The sequence below is a fragment of the Lepus europaeus genome, chromosome 5, assembly GCF_033115175.1.
Source record: "Lepus europaeus isolate LE1 chromosome 5, mLepTim1.pri, whole genome shotgun sequence".
Taxonomy (NCBI): Eukaryota; Metazoa; Chordata; class Mammalia; order Lagomorpha; family Leporidae; genus Lepus; species Lepus europaeus.
In genome coordinates this window covers 15,195,737-15,214,708 of record NC_084831.1, presented here as the reverse complement: position 1 = coordinate 15,214,708, position 18,972 = coordinate 15,195,737, and the positions used below count along the sequence as shown (strand labels likewise).

Genomic DNA, 18,972 nt, shown 5'->3' with positions numbered 1-18,972 from the left:
TAGCGCCAAGTTCCAATTTATGGAATAATCCCCAGGCGCCCGGTTTCTGGGGTGCGGTGGGCACGTGAGGGGTCACTCCACAGCCACACCGCAGAGAAACCCTCCAGTGCCTGCCTGCCCCAACCACAAATCCCCTAATGGGCTGGGAGCCCTCCCAGGTGTGTGGGGAGCCGGGCCAGCCTAGGCCTGAGGTCTCCTGCCCACCACAGGCCCCACCTCACGTCGCCCGCGCCCGCCCCGGCCGCACCACACTCACGTCAATGTTCCTGATGTTGTGCATGAGCTGATAGGCGATGTCCTTGCAACCCTGGCTCAGGGCCTCCGGGGGCATCTCGTTGTCCGAGTACCAGTCCCGGTCAGCTGAGTGGGCATAGGCGGCACTGGGAGTGGCGTGGTTCACTCTCGTGGTGGTCACAATGCCCACGGCTTTCCCTGGGGTTCAGGACGGGGAGGGGTTGGCTTCATATGCCATGGGGTGGCCTGGCTGCTCTCTCTCCCACCCCAGCTGACTGCTGGCCTTTGTCAGTTCCGCTGACCGCCTGGGCCTCGGCCTTCCCATGTGTGCACAAGGCAGGGGGTGGCTGCTGCCGTGAGCCCCTCCCCACACCCAGAACTGTGAGCACTCGGGCCGGAGTCCTCCCTTCCACCTGGGATCATACAGAACCCGTTCCGCAGGGGCCCCTCCAGGGCTCTGGGGTGGGGGGTGGGGGGTGGGGCAGCCACGTTATGTTCATGGCCATCTCACGGTCAAGATGAGAGACTCGGGGACATGACCTGAGCTCAGAGCCTAGGAGCCGCCCCTGGCGTGGCGGGGATCCCAGGACCGTGTCCCAGATGCCCGGCACATCAGAGCTGGAAGCTGGGAGGGCTTCTTTCTCCACCCTCTCCCCACCATCCAGGTGGAGAGGCTGAGGTCAGACGGGTAGGCAGCCAAGCTGCTCCTGCCACTCACCGGCATCCTTGGCCCAGCGCAGGATGGAGGTGACCTCATTGCCCTGCGTGGTGTTGCACTGGGAGCGCTGGGTCGCCGCGCTCACCCCCACGGTGCCCTCATTGGCCTTCACGCCACACAGGTAGGCGGTGGCGGTGCCCGCACTGTCGGGGACCTGCGCGTTGGTGTTGTAGGTCTGCGGGTGGGAAGCAAGGGTCAGGAGAGGGCCGGCCTCACCCCTCCCTCTGCTCACCTCCAAGGGGACGGCACACGGGGAGGCCCCTGCAGGCCTGGCTGAACCCTGCTGCTGCTTCCTGTACCCATAACCCAGGCCTTGGTTCGGGCGGCAGGAAGGGTGGGTCTGACTCTCCAACATATGGAGAAGTGTTTGGTGGCAGAGCGGGGGTCAGAGCAGGTCAGCGCGGCCTCTCTCAGGCTGTGGGGCTGCAGGAGCCAACACAGAGCGGGGCCAGCAGGTGAGTCCTGGAGAAAGGGGGGGGGGGCGCAGGAGAGGGAGGGCCTCTCTCACAGAGCCCTTGAAGCCATCTGCCCGTCCCCTTCCCCAGCAGCCTGAGAACTCCTGGAAGGCACAGGAAGCCCCGCGGTCGCTGTGACCCAGTGTCTGGGAGACGTTATGTAACCCCTGCCAGTAACAAGGTGCCGAACACGCCGGGAGAGAACCTGAACTGCGTGCAGAGACCGCTCGGCAGGATTCTGTTGCCACCAGACACAACAGCAGGTGCAGCCAATCTGCGGGGTCAGAGGTCAGCAAGGGGAGGGGGCTAGGGCGAGGGGACCTCTGCTGGCGGCAGAGGTGCTATGGCTTGCCCTGGATGCTTGGGAAATTACCGCCGCGGCTTGCACATCCTTTTTTTTTTTTTTTTTTTTTTAAACTGTACGTTTCACGTCAATAAACAGATTTTTGACCTCCAAGAGTTAAGAGCCCCAGAAGTGCCACTGCTCTGCTTCCTTCACAGTGGCCGGGGGACCCAGCGGGGCCGACGTGAGCCCTGGGAGGCTCAGGCTGGGGCGGGGGGCTCGGGGCTGCAGCTCACCTTGGAGAGGGCAACGAAGGGGAACTTGTCCATCTCCAGCCTGGTCTCCTCCCCAGGGTTGTGGTGGAGCTGACCCTTTAGGATGCGGGCGGCTGTCACCGTGGACACACCCATCCCTGTGGGCGGCGGGCAGTGGGGGCTTCAGCCTCCTGGCACCCAGAGCTCCCCAGTTTGGTGCCAAGGCAGGCTGGGGCAGGGGGCACTGGAGCACGGCTCTCCTTCCCCCTCTCCCCTCCCCAGACCCAGACCTCTTGGGCCTGCAGCCTGACCGCCCCTCGCCCAGAGCGCCTCCCCCAGCCTGCCTCCCTGGGCCCCTCCCCAGGCCCCAGGCCGCACCGTCTCCCAGGAACATGATGACGTTCTTGGCCACCTTGGTGTTGAGCTTCTGGAGCCCCAGGGCATTTTTCAGGGTCTGCTGGGCTTGGTCCCGCCAGTACTTGGGGTCCTTCTCCTTCTCTGTGCAGAGGGAGGGGCAGAATCAGTCCAGCCCCGGGTCGCAGATCCCCCACATCTCACTGCTGAGGGCCGGGAGGCCTGAACTCGGAGGAGAGAGCGCCAGCGGCTCACCTCAGACACACCTCGTGACCGCAAACACACGCCAGTCAACGCCCGCAGACCAGCGTGCGGACCCAGCGTCTCCTCCCCATGTTTCATGAGGCTCAGAGACACTGAGGGACTCGCCCAAGGCTGCACAGCACGGGCAGATGTGGGCAAAACCAAGCTTTCCTCCAAAGCCCACGCCGTCTCCTTGCAGCCCCGCTGTGACAGCCACTGAACAGGTGATGCTCAACCTCCTCCTGGAACAAACCCCTTCCGATGCAGGAGACCCCAGATGCCTCCACCGGCACGATCCGCTCTGCTCGGCTTTTCATGAAAGGACGTTCACCCGGAACCTCGTTGGTGGCAGCGTTAATAGCAGCGCGGGACAGCAAGACCTGCCTTCAGTTTAATGAACAGGGTTTAAGATAACTGCCCAGCCTCACTGCTGCGCCCCTGGCCCAGCACCTGTCACTCAAGCATTGCACGGTGCTCCGTGGTTCTGAGATCAAGTGAGAACTACAAAGTCCTCTGCTCTCTCCCTGTCTCTCGTGCATGCGTTCAGCAATCAAGGCCCACACCAAGGTGCCTGGGTTCGAGTCCTGCCTCTGAGGCTGGGCTCCAGACCCCGGAAGCCAGCTGAGACGGCTCCAGTATTTGGGTTCCTGCCCCCCACATGGGAGACCTGGGGAATGAACCGGCTGATAGGAGCTCACTCTCGCTATCTCTCTGCCTCTCAAATAAATCAGTAACTTAAAAAGTATCTAAAGAAAAACCCCAAACCACAGCTGTGCCAAGTCCCTGGCATGTGGTTGTCAGCTCCCTGAGAGGCACTGGGGGCTGAGAGCTGGGGCCAGAACCCTCTCCTCTGGCTCCCCCGGGGCCCATGCTCGCTTCCTGGGACGGGGGCAGAGCAGCGCTCCCTCTGCGCACACGCAGTTTCTGCTTCTCACGCAGCGCCAGCCCCGTGCATCCTCCCAGCAGCCTGAGCGAGTGGTGCCACCACCGCCTCCACATTAGGAGAGGAAGAGGCTGGTGCCGTGGCTCAACAGGCTAATCCTCCGCCTTGCGGCGCCGGCACACCGGGTTCTAGTCCTGGTCGGGGCGCCGGATTCTATCCCGGTTGCCCCTCTTCCAGGCCAGCTCTCTGCTATGGCCCGGGAAGGCAGTGGAGGATGGCCCAAGTGCTTGGGCCCTGCACCCGCATGGGAGACCAGGAGAAGCACCTGGCTCCTGGCTTCGGATCAGCGCGATGCGCTGGCCGCGGCGGCCATTGGAGGGTGAACCAACGGCAAAAAGGAAGACCTTTCTCTCTGTCTCTCTCTCACTATCCACTCTGCCTGTCAAAAAAAAAAAAAAAAAAAAAAAAAAAAAAAGGAGAGGAAGAACCGACCTGGGACCCAGGGAACTGGAGACCCTCATGCCCACGCAGCAATGCCCCTGCCCCGGGGAGCCAGGGGGGCCAGGCACCCTCCACGGCCCTGCCCCACAAAGCCTCCCCTTAGGCCACACCCACCCGGTCCCTCTGTTATGGGCCTCGGCATCTTGATCTTTATCCCAAGTTGTTGCCTCCACAGAGATAAGAATTCAATAGGCGCGGCTCAACAGGCTAATCCTCCACCTGCGGCACTGGCACACCGGGTTCTAGACCTGGTTGGGGCGCCGGATTCTGTCCCGGTTGCCCCTCTTCCAGGCCAGCTCTCTGCTATGGCCCAGGAGTGCAGTGGAGGATGGCCCAAATGCTTGGGCCCTGTACCCCATGGGAGACCAGGATAAGGGCTTGGCTCCTGTCTTTGGATCAGCGCGGTGCGCCGGCCGCGGCGGCCATTGGAGGGTGAACCAACGGTAAAGGAAGACCTTTCTCTCTGTCTCTCTCTCTCACTGTCCACTCTGCCTGTCAAAAATAATAATAAAAAAAAAAAGAATTCAAAGCAGAGGCATCCATTCAGTACACATGCGAGGGCAGGATTTATTTAAAGGAGAAAGGACATTCATGCGTGAGTGTGGGGCACTCCACAGGACACGCCCATCATGAGTGGGCCAGGGAGTTGCCTCTGAGGAGAGAGAGGGAGAGGAGGCCCAACAAGGGTCCCCACACACAGTCATGGGCGAAAGAGGACCCTTCCTTGTTATCAGTCTCTTATGAGATACAGGGTGGCGCCTTAACTCAACAAATGGGGTAGGGTCTTAGCTTGCATGGTGGATTTCTGGGATTTTACAGCCCCTCCACATGGAGTTTAACTTCCTTGTGGCCATCATGGTATCTCCTCCCTCCTGGTGCAGGGGAGACCCAGGTGTATCCCGGAAAGATGGCTGTATTAGACTGACAGGTGAGTCACCAGGCAGGGCTGGCAAACATTCCAGCTCACGTATTTCTATGTAACCCCCCACCTAGCTTCCGCATATCACCTGCACCTTCACCAGACAGCCCAGGATCCAACTCTGTCCGCAGATGTCTGCTGAGGTCCCCCAGGCCAGACCTCGCAGGCAGAGTCTCCAGCTGGGAACCTGGAGGCCCCCCTCCCATTCTGTCCAGCCAGGTGCCCTCAGGCAAGTCCCTCTCACCCCCGCGTCTGCCCCGGGAAACCGGGGAACAGTAGCAACCGCAGGCGGCTGCAGGCCAGCGTCCCAGGCCAGTGGTTTGGATCAGAGGCTCCCCCGTCTTCGGCTGGCCCTCCCGGTTCCTGCCTTCCTCCGCGAACACACCACACCACAAAGCCTTTGGTCACACGGCCTCCCTCTCCACCAAGCTGGAGAAGGCACACACTCCCCCCACCCCTGCCGGCTGTCCACCTGTGGCCTGGCACATCCCGGGGCTGGGTGGACGTCAGCTCCCCTCTGTCCCTGCTGGACGGGGAGGTGGGCAAGGGCAGAACCCATGTCTCTGTCACCAGAACCACCCAGGGTTGTCCCTGAGGAGGATTTAGGAGGGGACAAGCTGACCTCCTCCTCAGAACCAGTTTAAAGCAACGAAAGTTTGGACAGCTGAGTGCCCCGCAGCTACTGTTTCTGGGGACTGTGCAATGACAGGGCAGAGACAGGGTGGCCGGGAGAGCACGGTCAGTGCACGCCGTGAGCTGCCACACACACGCTGTTCAAAACCGGCATTCTGTGTCCAGTTTGGCAGGGGTAAGCCTGGTCGTGCCCTCTGCTATGGGAGGGGCACAGAGGCACTCTCTTGATCTAGACGGTGGCCACAGGGGAAGAAATACATGTACATTTCATCGCGCGGTACACATCGAAGTCCAGGCCATTTACTGTAAGTCAAACCTAAGTTTAAAAAGGAGAAGAAAGGAAACACGATGTAGGGGCATTTGGCACCATGTCTGGTCACTGGGGATGCCCCCAACCCACACCGGAGCGCCTGGGTTCAAGTCTGGGCTCCGCTCCAGATGCCAGCTTCCTGCTAATGCACACCCTGGAAGGCAGCAAGAAGTTGGGCCCCCGCCACCACGTGGGAGACCCAGGAGGAGTTCCGAGCCTGGCCCCGGCCCTGACTCTTGGACATCTGGGTAGTGACCCAGTGGACGGGAGTCTGTCTCTGTCCTGTCTCTCTTTCTCTCTTGGTCCTATTCTTTCAAGTGAAATTTTTTAAAGATTTATTTGAAAGTCAGAGTTACACAGAGAGAGAAGGAGAGGCAGAGAGAGAGAGGGGTCTTCCATCTGCTGGTTCACTCCCCAGATGGCCACAAAAGCCGGAACTGCACTGATCTGAAGCCAGGAGCCAGGAGCTTCTTCTGGGTCTCCCATGTGGGTGCAGGGGCCCAAGGAGCCCAAAGAGCAGAGAGCTGGATCGAAACTGGAGTAGCCGGGACTCAAACCGGTGCCCATATGGGATGCCGGCACTGCAGGTGGCAGTTTTACCTGCTATGACGCAGCGCCAGCCCCTCAAGTAAATTTTTAAAAATTTAAAAAGAAAACGCAATGTAGTACCACTACACATCAATCAAAATGGTTGAAATAAAACAGATACGAAGAATTAAATGAATGAACATCTGAAGATTTTCCATTTTGTCTTTTTTCTCTTTTTCACCCAGGTGGGTGTGAGAGCTAAGAAGGCAGGAACTGGGCGTGGGGGGGGGGGAAGGCTGGCATTGTAGTGCTGTGGGTTAAGCTGCCTCTCGGGATGCTGGCAGCCTGGATCAGAGCTCAAGCTCAAGTCCAGGCTGCTCTGCTTCCAGTCTAGCTCCCTGTTAGTGCACCCGGGAAGCAGCAGAGGACGGCCCAAGTGCTTGGGTCCCCGCCACCCACATGCGAGCCTTGGCTGTTGCAGCCATCTGGGGAGTGAAACAGTGGATGGAAGATTTCTCTCTCTCTTTCTGCCTTTCAAATAAATAAAAATAAATGTTAAACAACAACAACAACAACAAAAGCAAGCAGGGACCCCATCCCATGATCTTGTGTCCCCAGGGTCACACACAGCAAGGCATCACTGGCTCTCAGAGGGAGCGTGGGCCTGGGGACCCCACAGCCAGGTGCGGCCCAGCCATGCTGCTGACAGCACCTGCGTCTCTTCACCCTCCTGAGTGACGTCAGTCCCTGTCAGACTGTGGCCGCCGTAATTCCCACTGGATGGGAAGAGGAGGAATTATTACGTCTACTGGATGGATGGATGGATGGATAGGAAAACTGAGGCGTAGGGGAGACCACGGGGACTTCCAGCCACACAGAGAGCTGAGCACAGCTGCCTTCCGCAGCCACAGTGGAGCTGCGAGACGCTGGAAAAAATTTAACAGTCAAAACAAGCGCTGGCTTAAAACAGGAAGAAAAGGAAAGAAAATCCCCGGGGGGCGGGATTTCAGCGGGAATTCAGATCAGAGGAGCGGGCATGGTCTGTGTCGGGGGAGCCCCGCGTGTCAGCACAGGGGCACGTGAGGGCAGAAGCTGGGTTAATGAACAGGTCTGCCTGGGAGCCATGGCAGGGAGGGACAAGGACGGTCATTCACGAGAAACATGAACTCCACTCCGAGTCCGAGCCGGGTCTGAGAGGGGAACTGACTCCACAGCAACAAGAAGCACGGACGGAGGAATGAACCTACGGACTTGCCTGGAATGAGCTAAACCCCCAGCGCCCTCCAGGAATCACACACTTCTACCTGAGTCCCCGGCAGAAAATCAAGACACAAAATGGTAAACGCAGGGAAACTGACACCACGAAAGAGAGCCAGAGGAGGGTCCGTGGGCCAGACCTGTAAGCAGCTATAGAATGAGGTATATTTCAGAATACTAGAAGGGAAAGAGAGAATAAAAATCCCAACTCAAGAACATAATAATATAAAGGGAAAAAGAAGGAGCAATCCGGAGAGCTGGTGTGATGGTGCAGTGGGGAAAGCCGTCACTTCCAGTGCTGGCGTCTCGTATGGAAGTGCTGGTTCGAGTCCCAGCTGCTCCACTTCTGATCCAGCTCCTTGCTAGTGCACCTGGGAAAGCAGCAGAAGGTGGCCCAAGTGCTTGGGTCCCTGCCACCCAAATGGGTGACCCAGATGCAGTTCCAGGCTCCTGGCTTTGGGGTGGACCAGCCCCAGCCATTGCAGCCATTTGGGAAGTGAACCAGTAGATGGAAGATCTCTGTCTCTGTCTCTCCCTTTTTGTATCCCTCTGCCTTTCAAATAAATACATAGGTCTTACAAAAAGAACGAGCACCCCGATGCTGATGCACACAGGAGCAGAGCTGAGCTTTCCTACCCAGGACACTTCGCTTCCATCTCTTAAATTCCTCGGTGATTGTCCGACCTTGACCACAGACACTGCCCTCAGGCCGCGCCCCCTGCACCAGGTCTTCCCATTCCTCCCCTTGTGCATCCCTCCATCCTACCTGGCACCAGGGCGTTGGAAAGACAGACGCCAATGGCCAGTACTAAGAATGGTGAAATCATGGTGCACCAGGACCTGCTGCTTCTCCGGAGCTGCGGTGCAGTGGGCGTCGGTGGGAGGGCTGGGCTGGCGGAGGTCAGCCGTTGGCTGATGTCCCAATCCTAGAAAACGACAAGAAAGAACACAGACATGTGGGGCACAGAGTTCAGCTCTTCATTCCCTTGATTTAACAATAGGTGCTGAGTGCTCAGGAGTCTCCTGGGGTTTGCCAACACACATTCCCAGGCCCCATGCAGAGGCTCCGAGTGCATTTCGGAGATGGAGACGGTCAAGCCACCCACCGCCTGCAATGCTGGCATCCCATATGGGCTACAGTTTGTGAATTTTGCCCAGGCGGCTCCACTTCCAATCCAGCTCCATGCTAATGTCCTCGGACAGGCAGCAGAAGATGGCCCCAGTGTTCGGGTCTCGCCACCCACGGGGGAGACCCAAATGAAGCTCTTGGCTCCTGGCTTTGGCCTTGCAGCCATCTGGGGAGTGAAACCAGTGGATGGAATATCTCTCTGTACTCTGACTTTCAAAAAAATAAATAGGGGCTGGCACTGTGGCATAGCGGGTAAAGCCACCACCTGCAGTGCCAACATCCCATATGCGTGCTGGTTCAAGTCCTGGCTGCTCCTCTTCCAATCCAGCTCTCTGCTATGACCTGGGAAAGTAGTAGAAGATGGTCCAAGTCCTTGTGCCCTTGCACCCAAAAGGGAGACCTGGAAAAATCTCCTAGTTCCTGGCTTTGGATCAGCCCAGCTCCGACCATTGCAGCCATTTGGGGAGTGAACCAGTAGACAGAACACCCCTCTTTCTCTCTCTCTCTGCCTCTCTGTGACACTTTCAAATAAATAAATAAATCTTTAAAAACATTTTAAAAATCAATCTTTAAGAATTTAAATTTATTTACTTCAAAGGAAGTGTGACAGAGAGAGCAATCTTCCACCTGCTGGTTCATTCAGCAAATTCCCCAAACAGCCAGGGCTGAGCCAGGAGCTCCATGTAGGTGATAGAAGCCTAGGAACTTGAGCCATCTTCTGCTGTCCCCCCGCCCCCACCCCCAGCATGCACATTAGCAGGAAGCTGGATCCAAAGAAGAGGCAGGATTCGATCCCAGGCACTCTGATATGGGATGCAGGCATCCCAAGTGGTGGCTTAACCTGCTGCCCGACGCCTGCCCCCCGAGTGCATTTCTAACATGCTCCTAGGTGATGCTGGTGCTGCCAGCCCAGGGACTGCAGCCTAAGACACACCATTCCAAAACACACGTCGTCAGGCCCTGCAATTTACCAGCCTGGCCCGCACTGCGAGGACACAGGTGAGGAGCCCCGCCTTTCTTGGCTGGCCGAGTGCTGTCACAGGACACCTGCACCTGCTACATTGGCTTCTGGAGCTTGTCACTGACGTTCAGGCATAGAAACAGCAGGAGGAACACACAGGAAAGCCTGGCTGGGGACTGCGCCTGTTCCTGGGTGGCCACACGGTCTTTTCTGCATTTCCCAAATCTCCAGGAGAATTTGGGAGCAATGTTAATGAGATGTTAATTAGGGCAGACACCTGCATCCCATATCAAAATGCCTGTGTTTGAGTTCTGGCCCTGCTCCCAGATCCTGCTCCCCACTAACATGTACCTTGGGAGGCAGCAGGGGGTGGCTCAAGCACTTGGGAGACCTGCATTGATTTGCTGGCTCCTGGCTTCAGCCTTGCCCAGCCTCCGCCACTGTAAGCATCTGGGGAGTTAATCAGCGGATGGGAGCACTCGCTCACTCTCTCTCCTCCTCTCAAATAAATAAGTAAATACATTTTTTAAAATATCATTTTAAAAGACTGGAAGGAAACACATCAAAAGATGAACTGTACTTTTCCCTGGGCGGTAGGACTGTGAACAATTATTTCCTCTTTGAATTCTTTCGGATTTTCCAAGTTGTTGAAAAGGAGCGTGTATTGAGGGCGTGAGAATGTTTCTAGGCTGTGGTCACCCTGCTGGGATCACAGGGGACGATTCCGCCGGTAGCTGAGACGTCCTAGCCGCGCTGTGCACCAATGTAACTGGAAGATGTGTAATTTTCAGTGGCCGGTTTCACTGGGAAATAATGTTACTTCAACCCAAACCAAGATGGAAATGATTATGCCGCTGGCTGTGGGCAATGGCAGAGAGACTCCCTCTGCCGTCAGGAGGGGCTGCGTTAGATAAGCAGTCACTCCACCCTGGGAGCCAGGGATCTTGACTCCACCGTGTAAGTGGGGCCAGGGCTGGCTGGGACTGGGGGCAGGGGGAAGAGAGGAACTTGGCGGGCAAGGTGGAGTTGAAAGCAAATAGCTTAACCCAACTTCTAACAGCACCGAACTCTGAGTGGGGGAATGCCAGACAGCAGCTAAATTTTTTCATTCTACTTTAGTTTCCAAGTGTTTCTATGACAAATCCTAAGATCAGATACATGCAATTAAATTGAGATAAAATACTGATGCAGCAGCGGCTTATTCAGAGTCCTTCAACAGCAAAGTCCCCTCTCTGCAGCCAGGCCCTCCTGCAGGTCGCCGCCTCAGCCCTGGGCCACTTCGCGCTCCCCTGCTCCAGCCCAGCCTCTCCACTCTCATCTAACACTTGGCTTTGTTTGCCTCTGCACTCCTAGCGCTGGTGCACAGTCAACACTGACATCACTTGAAATCGAGCTAAAGAGGGAGGCTGGGGAACAGGAAGAACTTCCCCTCTACCACTCTGTGTTTGCAGGAAAGGCCCAGGGTTGGTGAGGCTGTGGGGCAGTGGAGAGCCACGGGCCACAGGCAGAGCGCTGACAGGTGCAACCACTTTGGAGAACTGGCACCTGTCGAAGCTGAGCGCCTCACACAAGAGAGGAGACTTCAAAAGGTTCATGGGAAAATGGAATTAAAAGCGTTTATTTTGGGGCTGGCACTGTGGCACAGTGGGTTAAGCCACTGCTTGCGACGCTGCCATCCCATTCGAGTCTCCGCTGCTCCACTCCCGATCCAGCTCCCTACTGATGTGCCTGGGCCATCATTTGGGTCTCCCACCTGGGCCCCTGCCACCCATGTGGGAGACCCAAATGGAGTTCCAGGATCCTGGCTTCAGCCTGGCCAAGCCCCAGCCATTGCAGCCATTTGGGGAGTGAACCAGTGGATGGAAGAGCTTTCTCTCTTTGTCTCCCTCTCTCTCTGTTACTCTGCCTTTCAAACAAATCTGTTTTTTGAAAGTTTTTTTAGTGTCCCAAATTTTTAAAATCTGGGCAGTCTTGTCATAATACACATCTTCACGAACCTTTCGAAGACCCCCTTGCATGTCCCACGATCCATTTATCTCCAACAGAAAATTCCCATCAGCCCTGTCCACAGCGGCTTCAAACCATGCTTATCTGCCGCTGGTGGCTGAACACACAACAGGGAGAACGGGTGACTGCTCCAAGTCCACACAGCAGCATGGATGGAGCTCACAAAGGAAGGCTGGGCGAGGCAGGCTGGGCTCAAGAGCATGCACGGTGCGGTTCCAGTGACACAAAGCATAGAAAGTAAGCTAAGGCGTTAGCCGTCAGGATTAAGGGTCCCCTCGGCAAGGTGTGGAGGCCCAAAGGGGCTTTGGAGGACGTGGAGAAGGCCTGGGTGCCTGATCTACAGGTGGGTTCAGGGTGAAAATCCAGCAGGCTGCCCATGTGCGCCACGGACATTTTTCTGCACATGTGTGCATTTCGATAATAAAAACCACTCTTTGGGAGCTATGCGACAATCTGGCAAGGACGCAGACCACATGGAAACAGTTTATAAAGCCTTTCACCGTGATTTCTCCCTAAAAACCTCAGCAGTAGACAGAGAGGGACTTCCTGTGTCTCTTGACAGATGGGAAACCAGGAATCCGGAAAGAGACGTGACTTCCCGGTGGTTGCACACGGAGCAGGTGTCAGCACAGAACTCTGACCACAAGGCTTCTGATTTCAGGATTAGTAGTGAGGTGATCCCAAACCCCCCACGGGGCTTCTGTTTCACCATGCATTAAAGGAAGTTTCTGGCGTTGACGCATGGTTAGTCACCTACCCACTGCCACAGTCAGGATCCAGGACAGTGCTACCACCCCCTCGATTCTTGCGCTGAGCCCCATTCTGAAACCTGGGACCCCTGATGCGTTCTCCATCAGCACAGCTCTGATGGGCATTGTATTGATCGGCGTGGGGCGGGTTCGTGTTTCTGCAATGGTGAGTTTCTCATTCATGAATATTCATTTAGTTTTTTGACTTTATCAGCATGCTGTAGCTTTTAACATCTGGATCCTGGATGAGCTTTCTGAGATTTACACCTGTGTATTTTGCTACTATAAACGGCGCTGTTTCTGAAATTGCTCACTGCTCGTGCACAGAAGTACAAATGGTATCCTGAGATCCTGCTAAACTTCCTTGGTCCCGGGAATTTTGTGTGAATGTGTGATTTTGCTAAACTCACACATTCTGGGAATTCTGCATCTATAACATGGGAACCCCTCGGCGTTCTGGACGTAGGCGGTTACGACATTCACAAAGAGGGATAGTTTTAGATCTTCCTCCCAATCTGTCTGACCTTTATTTTTCTGGCCTGATTACACCTTGTGGAACAGGAGATGCAAGCGTAGACATCCTTGCCTTGTTTCTGACCTTAGGAAAAATCATCCAGCCTTTTGGTGCTAGGGGTGGCATTCTGAGGTGTAAGGTGGAGTCGGTTTGGTGGGGAACACTGGGAACCTGGCTTTGGACATCTTGAGATGTCTTACAGTGGAGACATCAAAGGAGCAGTTGGATACACGAGTCTGGCATTTGGGAGACAGGTGTTGGTTAGAGGACAAACCTCAGGAGACAGGTGTTGGCTAGAGGGCTAACCTCGGGAGACAGGTGCTGGTTAGAGGGCTAACCTCGGGAGACAGGTGCTGGTTAGAGGGCTAACCTCGGGAGTCCTGAGCATCTAGGGGGTGGCCAAAGCCTTGCTGGAACTCCAGGAGAACGGGAGCATCACTGATACCTGTGTAACAAAAGCCCTTGAGGGGCCGGCGCTGTGGCACAGTGGGCTAAGCCTCTGCCCGCAGCACCAGCATTCCATGTGGGCACTGGTTCTGGTCCTGGCTGCTCCCTGCTGGGAATCTGGGAAAGGCAGCAGCAGATGGCCCAAGTGCTTGGGCCCCTGCCACCCACCCAGATGAAGCTCCAGGCTCCTGGCTTGGGCCTGGCTTAGCCCTGGCCGTTGTGGCCATCTGGGGAATAGACAAGCAGACAGAAGACATCTCTATCTCTTTCCCCTTGGTAACTCTTTCAAAGAAAGAAATAAATCTTTCAACAAAACCAAACAAAACCAGATGTCAAAATCTCAGCGAAGACGGAGCTGGACAACAGAGGATGTGAGAACACCCGGGTGGGGCAACTACCATGTACAAGGAGGCCACAAAGGAACAGGATAAAAAATTCATCGGCCTCTGGGGAGCCTGGGAATGACAGCGGGGCGCTGGGGCTGGGAGGAAGCAGAAACTGAATGAATAAAACAAGAGCCGAGAGCTCGAGGTAGCATGTCTAACACTGAGAAATACAATCGACTGCACCTGGGGTCCAAGAGCAATGACGAATAAGGACCAAGAAAAGTGACACGTGGCCTTGGCAGACCTCAAGAGCCCTTCCGGCTGTGCCTGCTGCTTTGACACTGATTGATTATCTGTCTTCCCTGATGCCAGGAAGCTCTGCGACAGGGACGATCTCCTTACCCAGCTCTGAGGCCCGGCCCGTGCAGAGCGGCAGCGCTGTGAAATACTTGCACAATGCCAGGCCCCTCAGTTTGGAAGGGAGGCTCTAAATTTTGGTCCCCAGGAACCTGCAGTGAGATGGGTTTAGCCCAGAGGCAGGTGCCTTCTCCCATGGCCTCTGCCCAGGACAGCCAGGGAGCAGGGAGCTGGGAAACCCCTCCAAAGCTGGCCCTGCCTCTGGGGCCCTCCCCCATTCTTCCAGAGGCTCCACATTGGCCTCTCGCGGCGCTGGGGGATGGACTCTTCGGGGCCCAGTCTGGGGCTGCAGGGGCCCCGGCCTCCCACTGCCCTCTGCCTGTGCGCTACTGGCTTGGAACAGGGCTCCGGGTGTGTGCCAGCCCCGTTGCCACCCCCGCACCTCGCAGCCGGACCTTCTCTGCCAGGCTGCTAGCTACGTGGCCTGATTATTTATGACAAGTGTGCAGAAGTCTGGCGGGGCCCTGGTCCTAGGAAAAAGAGCAGCCACTTGGCAGGCAGTGGAGGGAGCAAAAAGCTAACCTTGGGCTGGGTCTGGAAAGATCCAGGGCAAGTAACAAAGTAACAGGACAGACACAAATCACCCATGCAGGACAGACTGCGCATTTACACCCGCGACCTCACCGGGTCACAGCAACCAAGGTTCCTGCTCCCGGGTTCACAGTTCAGGAAACCGAACAGGTGCTCCCGGCTGGGCTGTGACCCAGAGTGGTCCAAAGCAGGCTGATTCCCTGGGCCTCACCCTCCCCACCACCAACAGGAAGAGGGGCTCCTGGCCGCCCTTTCTGTACCCCGCAGAAGACAGAGAGGTCGCATGTGTTGAGGGCAGGACATCGGGCAGGGGAGGGAAGGAGCCAGGGTGAGGACCCCTACCTGAGCGGCCTGGCCAGGCGGCAGGTGAAGAAGCAAAGCAGGCCCAGGGCCAGCGCAAAGAGGAGGCAGCTGAGGACTGAAGTGAGGACCAAGTCCAGGGTGCGAGACAGGAGGGCCATCTTGGGGCAAGCAAGGCCCTCAGAAGTGGCCACCGACCCTGGACACACCCAGGCAAACTGGCTGTGGATTGTGGCTCCTAAGCCCTGGGTCAGTGGCTGTCACCTGGCTTTATCCCCTGGGTTAAGCCTGGCGGATCAGTGAGAAGGGATGAAATGGGGTGGGGGAGAGGGGGTGCAGAGACCAAAGCTCCCCTCCCCCACGTCAGCCCCAGGAAGGGCCCGACAGGCTCTCATTCTACTTTGTTCATTCATTGCTCCCTTCCAAACATTTACTGAGCACCTACTGTGTACCTGGCTCTGCTCCAAGTATGAGGGAAGCAGAAACAGGGCAGACACGGTGTCTGCTTGGTGAGCGCCGTCCAGCCCGGAAAAGCACCTGCCAGGCACCAGGGGGCAAGTGCTCACAAGGAAGAAGCCCTGGCCGGGGCCACGTAGGTGTCTCCCTAACAGCAGTCGCTGCCCCAGCCCAGGGACGAGCCAGAGCCACGGCAGCCCTGGCCCACAGGGGAGGAGCTGAGCTGTTCGTATCGGGCACCTGTTGTGTGCAGGCTCCGCTTGAGTGCCGTGCTCAGAGCCACGGCAGCCCTGGCCCACGGGGGAGGAGCTGAGCTGTTCGTATCGGGCACCTGTTGTGTGCAGGCTCCGCTTGAGTGCCGTGCTCAGAGCCACGGCAGCCCTGGCCCACGGGGGAGGAGCTGAGCTGTTCGTATCGGGCACCTGTTGTGTGCAGGCTCCGCTTGAGTGCCGTGCTCAGAGCCTGGTTTGCAGATTGGAGCGCCTCTCCCTGCCCTCGCACGGCCTCGCACCTGGGACAGCACCAGGCTGCAGGGCGGCCTCCGGAGACGTCACGCCAGTGCGGCCAGGCATCAGCCCGAGGCCAGCAGCCCCCCGAGAGTCAGCACCCACAGAGTGGAGGAGGACGGCGGCCGCCTCAGGGAGGAACACTTCTCGCTTTCAAAGCTGCTCCCCCCCTCTCCCCATACTCAGTATCTTTTGGGTGCCCCCCTCAGAATCCCATGAAGTCAGGATGGCGATTATGGTTCCCAACTGCATAGATTCAGAAACAGGCTCCGAGAGGTGACATCACTACACACACACACACACACAGCTGTGCCTCTCAGGCCAGCCCTTCTGTGGTCAAGTTTCCTGCCTCCTGATACATCCCAGATCCCATGGCACAAAGCACCCAAGGTCACCCTCTGGGTGCCAAGGGAGGGCATCCCTTCCTGACCCCAGAAAGGCCACCAACCCCACCCACCAGGGCAGCAGGAAACCAGGCTCCTGACCTCAGCACACCTCTTTTCTTTCTCACCGCTCCTTTAATCTGAGCTGCATCCGGTTCTCGTAGGGACCCAGCGGGCAGGGTGGGGTGATCAGCACCACTGACAGACAGGGAAACTGAGGCCTCGCAGCGGGGCCAGTGGGCTGGCCATCACACAGCCAGCAAGTCCGGCCCAAGCCTCAGCCCCATGGCGTGTGGCGGTGGCCAGCGGTCAGCCCCGCACCTCTGCAACCGTTTCCCAGGCAACGGAGCACTGGGCACAGAGGCTGACACACCTCACCGCGCAGCGCCCCCAGTCAGCACCCCGACCACCAGTGCTGTCACCTGCTGCTGTGTGCAGGGGCTTCCCCCATAGTGGGGAACCTGTATTGGGGGCTTGGTCCCCAGGGGAGGTCCTTACTCACAGGGGTGCGGGCCTCAGCGGGGAATTCGGGTCTGCCGGAGTGAGTCTCAGGGTGGCAAGTACTTAAAGAGCATTTGTAAAGTATTTAAAAATCCTGCGCTGGGCCCCGAATCTGCCGTCCTGTTTCAAGGTGTGACTTCTTCCTCCTGTGCCCGCTCCCGCCACCTGCCATGGGGCCCCCACCAGAGTCAGCCTCCTGCGGCCGGAACCCTGAGCTAAGTGAACCTCTCTCCTGGCTGGGTAGCTGCCTCGGAGGTTAGGTGACAGGGACCGAAAGCTGACACACACTCCCCTTTGCAGGTCAGGGCCTGTGAGGACGGCCTGGGGTCACACAAGCCCCAGGGCCACTCCGCCCTGGGCGCTCTCCACTCAGCTCACCCAGGAACACTCTCTGTCCTACCCAGCTCCCAGGACACCCTCGGGGGCCCCACCCAGCGAACCCAGGGAGTTGACGTGAGGCCGGCGGCATGTCCGTCACCCTGCGTCCAGCCTGGACCTGGTGGAACTCGCCCTTAGGGAGTGCCCAGTGTCCAGCCCGCGGCTCAGTCTGTGGGCTGATCCTCACTGCACAGACCAGCGGTCCCGGCGGGCAGGCCTGCAGGAGGGAACACTCTGGGCCCACGGCAGTGTCCTTATCACCGACCTGGGAGGACCGACGAGGTGCGTGAGCGGTCACCACCACCCTATCTGTACCACTGCACTGAGATTTGAATATAGGAAGAGCTGGGAAAGAAACAGGTCTAATAGAGGGATGTGAGGCCAGTGAAAGAGACATGACACTCCCCAAGGAAGCCTCTGTCCCTCCCACCCCAGACCCCCTTGGTCAGAATCCCCCAGGGCAGGGCCTGGAGCCTGTATTTTACAAGCCATCTCAGGAACACATTAGTGTGGAAAATAATCAACCCATTTCCCAGAGCGAAAGGCTGAGGCCCAAAGAGGAGGAGCGTCTTGCCTGCTGAGAAGCAGCACTGGGAGTAGATCTCCTGTCTCCCAGCTCCTCCTTCCCACGCGCACAGGGAACACCCAGTGTCCCCAGGGCTGTCCCCAGTGCACCTTCGCGGCTCCTAGGTGCCGTAGCCGCAGAGAGACGCCTGAGCCGGCCAGCCTGGGGAACGGGGTGGGAGCCATAGCTGCTGCCCGGGGAGGGAGGGGGCCTGCTGGAGGCTGGCCCGGGAAGGTGGCAGTGGCGGGGGTCACATGCACGCCCCCGCTCATCTAAGCCCAGCATCTCCGGAGAGCCTTGCAGGCCAGGGCTTGATCCACCCGCTGGCTGCTGCTGCCTCTCAGAAAGGAATGCGCGGGGGTCAGAGTGGGCCCCAGGCTAGATTTAAGGAGGGACTTCCCTGGAGGTGCTAGGGATGCTGGAAAGCTCAGACCCCCACGGAGGGGGACACGCCGTTCACGCAGGAAACGGGGGAGTGCCCGGGAGGCTTGAGGCCAAGACACGCGCTGTGCCCGAGCACCCCGGTCTCAACACCTCTGCACACAGCGTTCCCTGGTCTGGAACATTCCTTGCCTTCCACAGGGGCCTCAGCTCTGCCAGGCTGCCCCGCACCTCCAGCCCAGCCCTCCCGAGGTCCCAGAACTGAGGCCTGAAGGCCTGAGGCTTTGAGGATCACTGCTGTCCAGTCCTCACCACCGCGAGAGCTCCTGGAGCGGCCCCAAGGCGGGCAGGGACGGTGGGTGGCAGGCGGTGGGCGGCGGGCGGTGGGAGGCTGGCTCCGTCAGTGCTGGGTGCAGGTGCTGCCTCCGCCTCTCACTGGCTGCGCAGTCAGGACAAGGGACTCAGCCCAAGGGACTCGGGCCTCTCACCGGCAAAGTGGGAGACTCACAGGGACCACGGGGCTGCTGCAAGGGTTACGAGTTCCTATGAGCCAAGGCCCACGCAGAGCATGGGGTCGCCCTGAGTCGATGTTGGCCAAGAGTGATGGCTACGGGGGAAGGGCAAATAGGGCGGCTGGAGTCAGGGACGAGGGCCGAAGAGGGGCTGGAGCTGGGAACGGACCCGCTCAGCCGAGCTGCCTTTGACTCCCCGGCTCTCCCCAGGCCTGCTCACCCCTGGTGGGCCCAAGACTCCGGACACCAAGATCTCGCCTGTCTTCCAGAAGGGCCGCCAGGTCTCCCTCGCACACACGCACACGCACACGGGCAGCCAGTAACAACCCACCAGTCC

General features: G+C 58.0%; 1 protein-coding gene across 3 annotated transcripts in view; it reads right to left on the bottom strand.

The window, feature by feature from the left end:
• The window catches only part of ALPL (alkaline phosphatase, biomineralization associated), a 55,483-nt gene that overhangs the window by 10,302 nt on the left and 26,209 nt on the right, over positions 1–18,972 (bottom strand). For 2 of the 3 annotated variants that reach the window (XM_062193142.1, XM_062193144.1), the window contains exons 2-6: positions 8,339–8,498; positions 2,323–2,442; positions 1,987–2,102; positions 953–1,127; positions 257–432 (exon numbers count right to left, since the gene is read on the bottom strand). In XM_062193142.1, the coding sequence (XP_062049126.1) occupies positions 257–432; positions 953–1,127; positions 1,987–2,102; positions 2,323–2,442; positions 8,339–8,399 (648 nt within the window). In that variant the 5' untranslated portion in view covers positions 8,400–8,498. Of the gene's footprint in view, positions 1–256; positions 433–952; positions 1,128–1,986; positions 2,103–2,322; positions 2,443–8,338; positions 8,499–18,972 lie in introns of those variants that run through there. The other variant, XM_062193145.1, reaches the window with a different exon arrangement.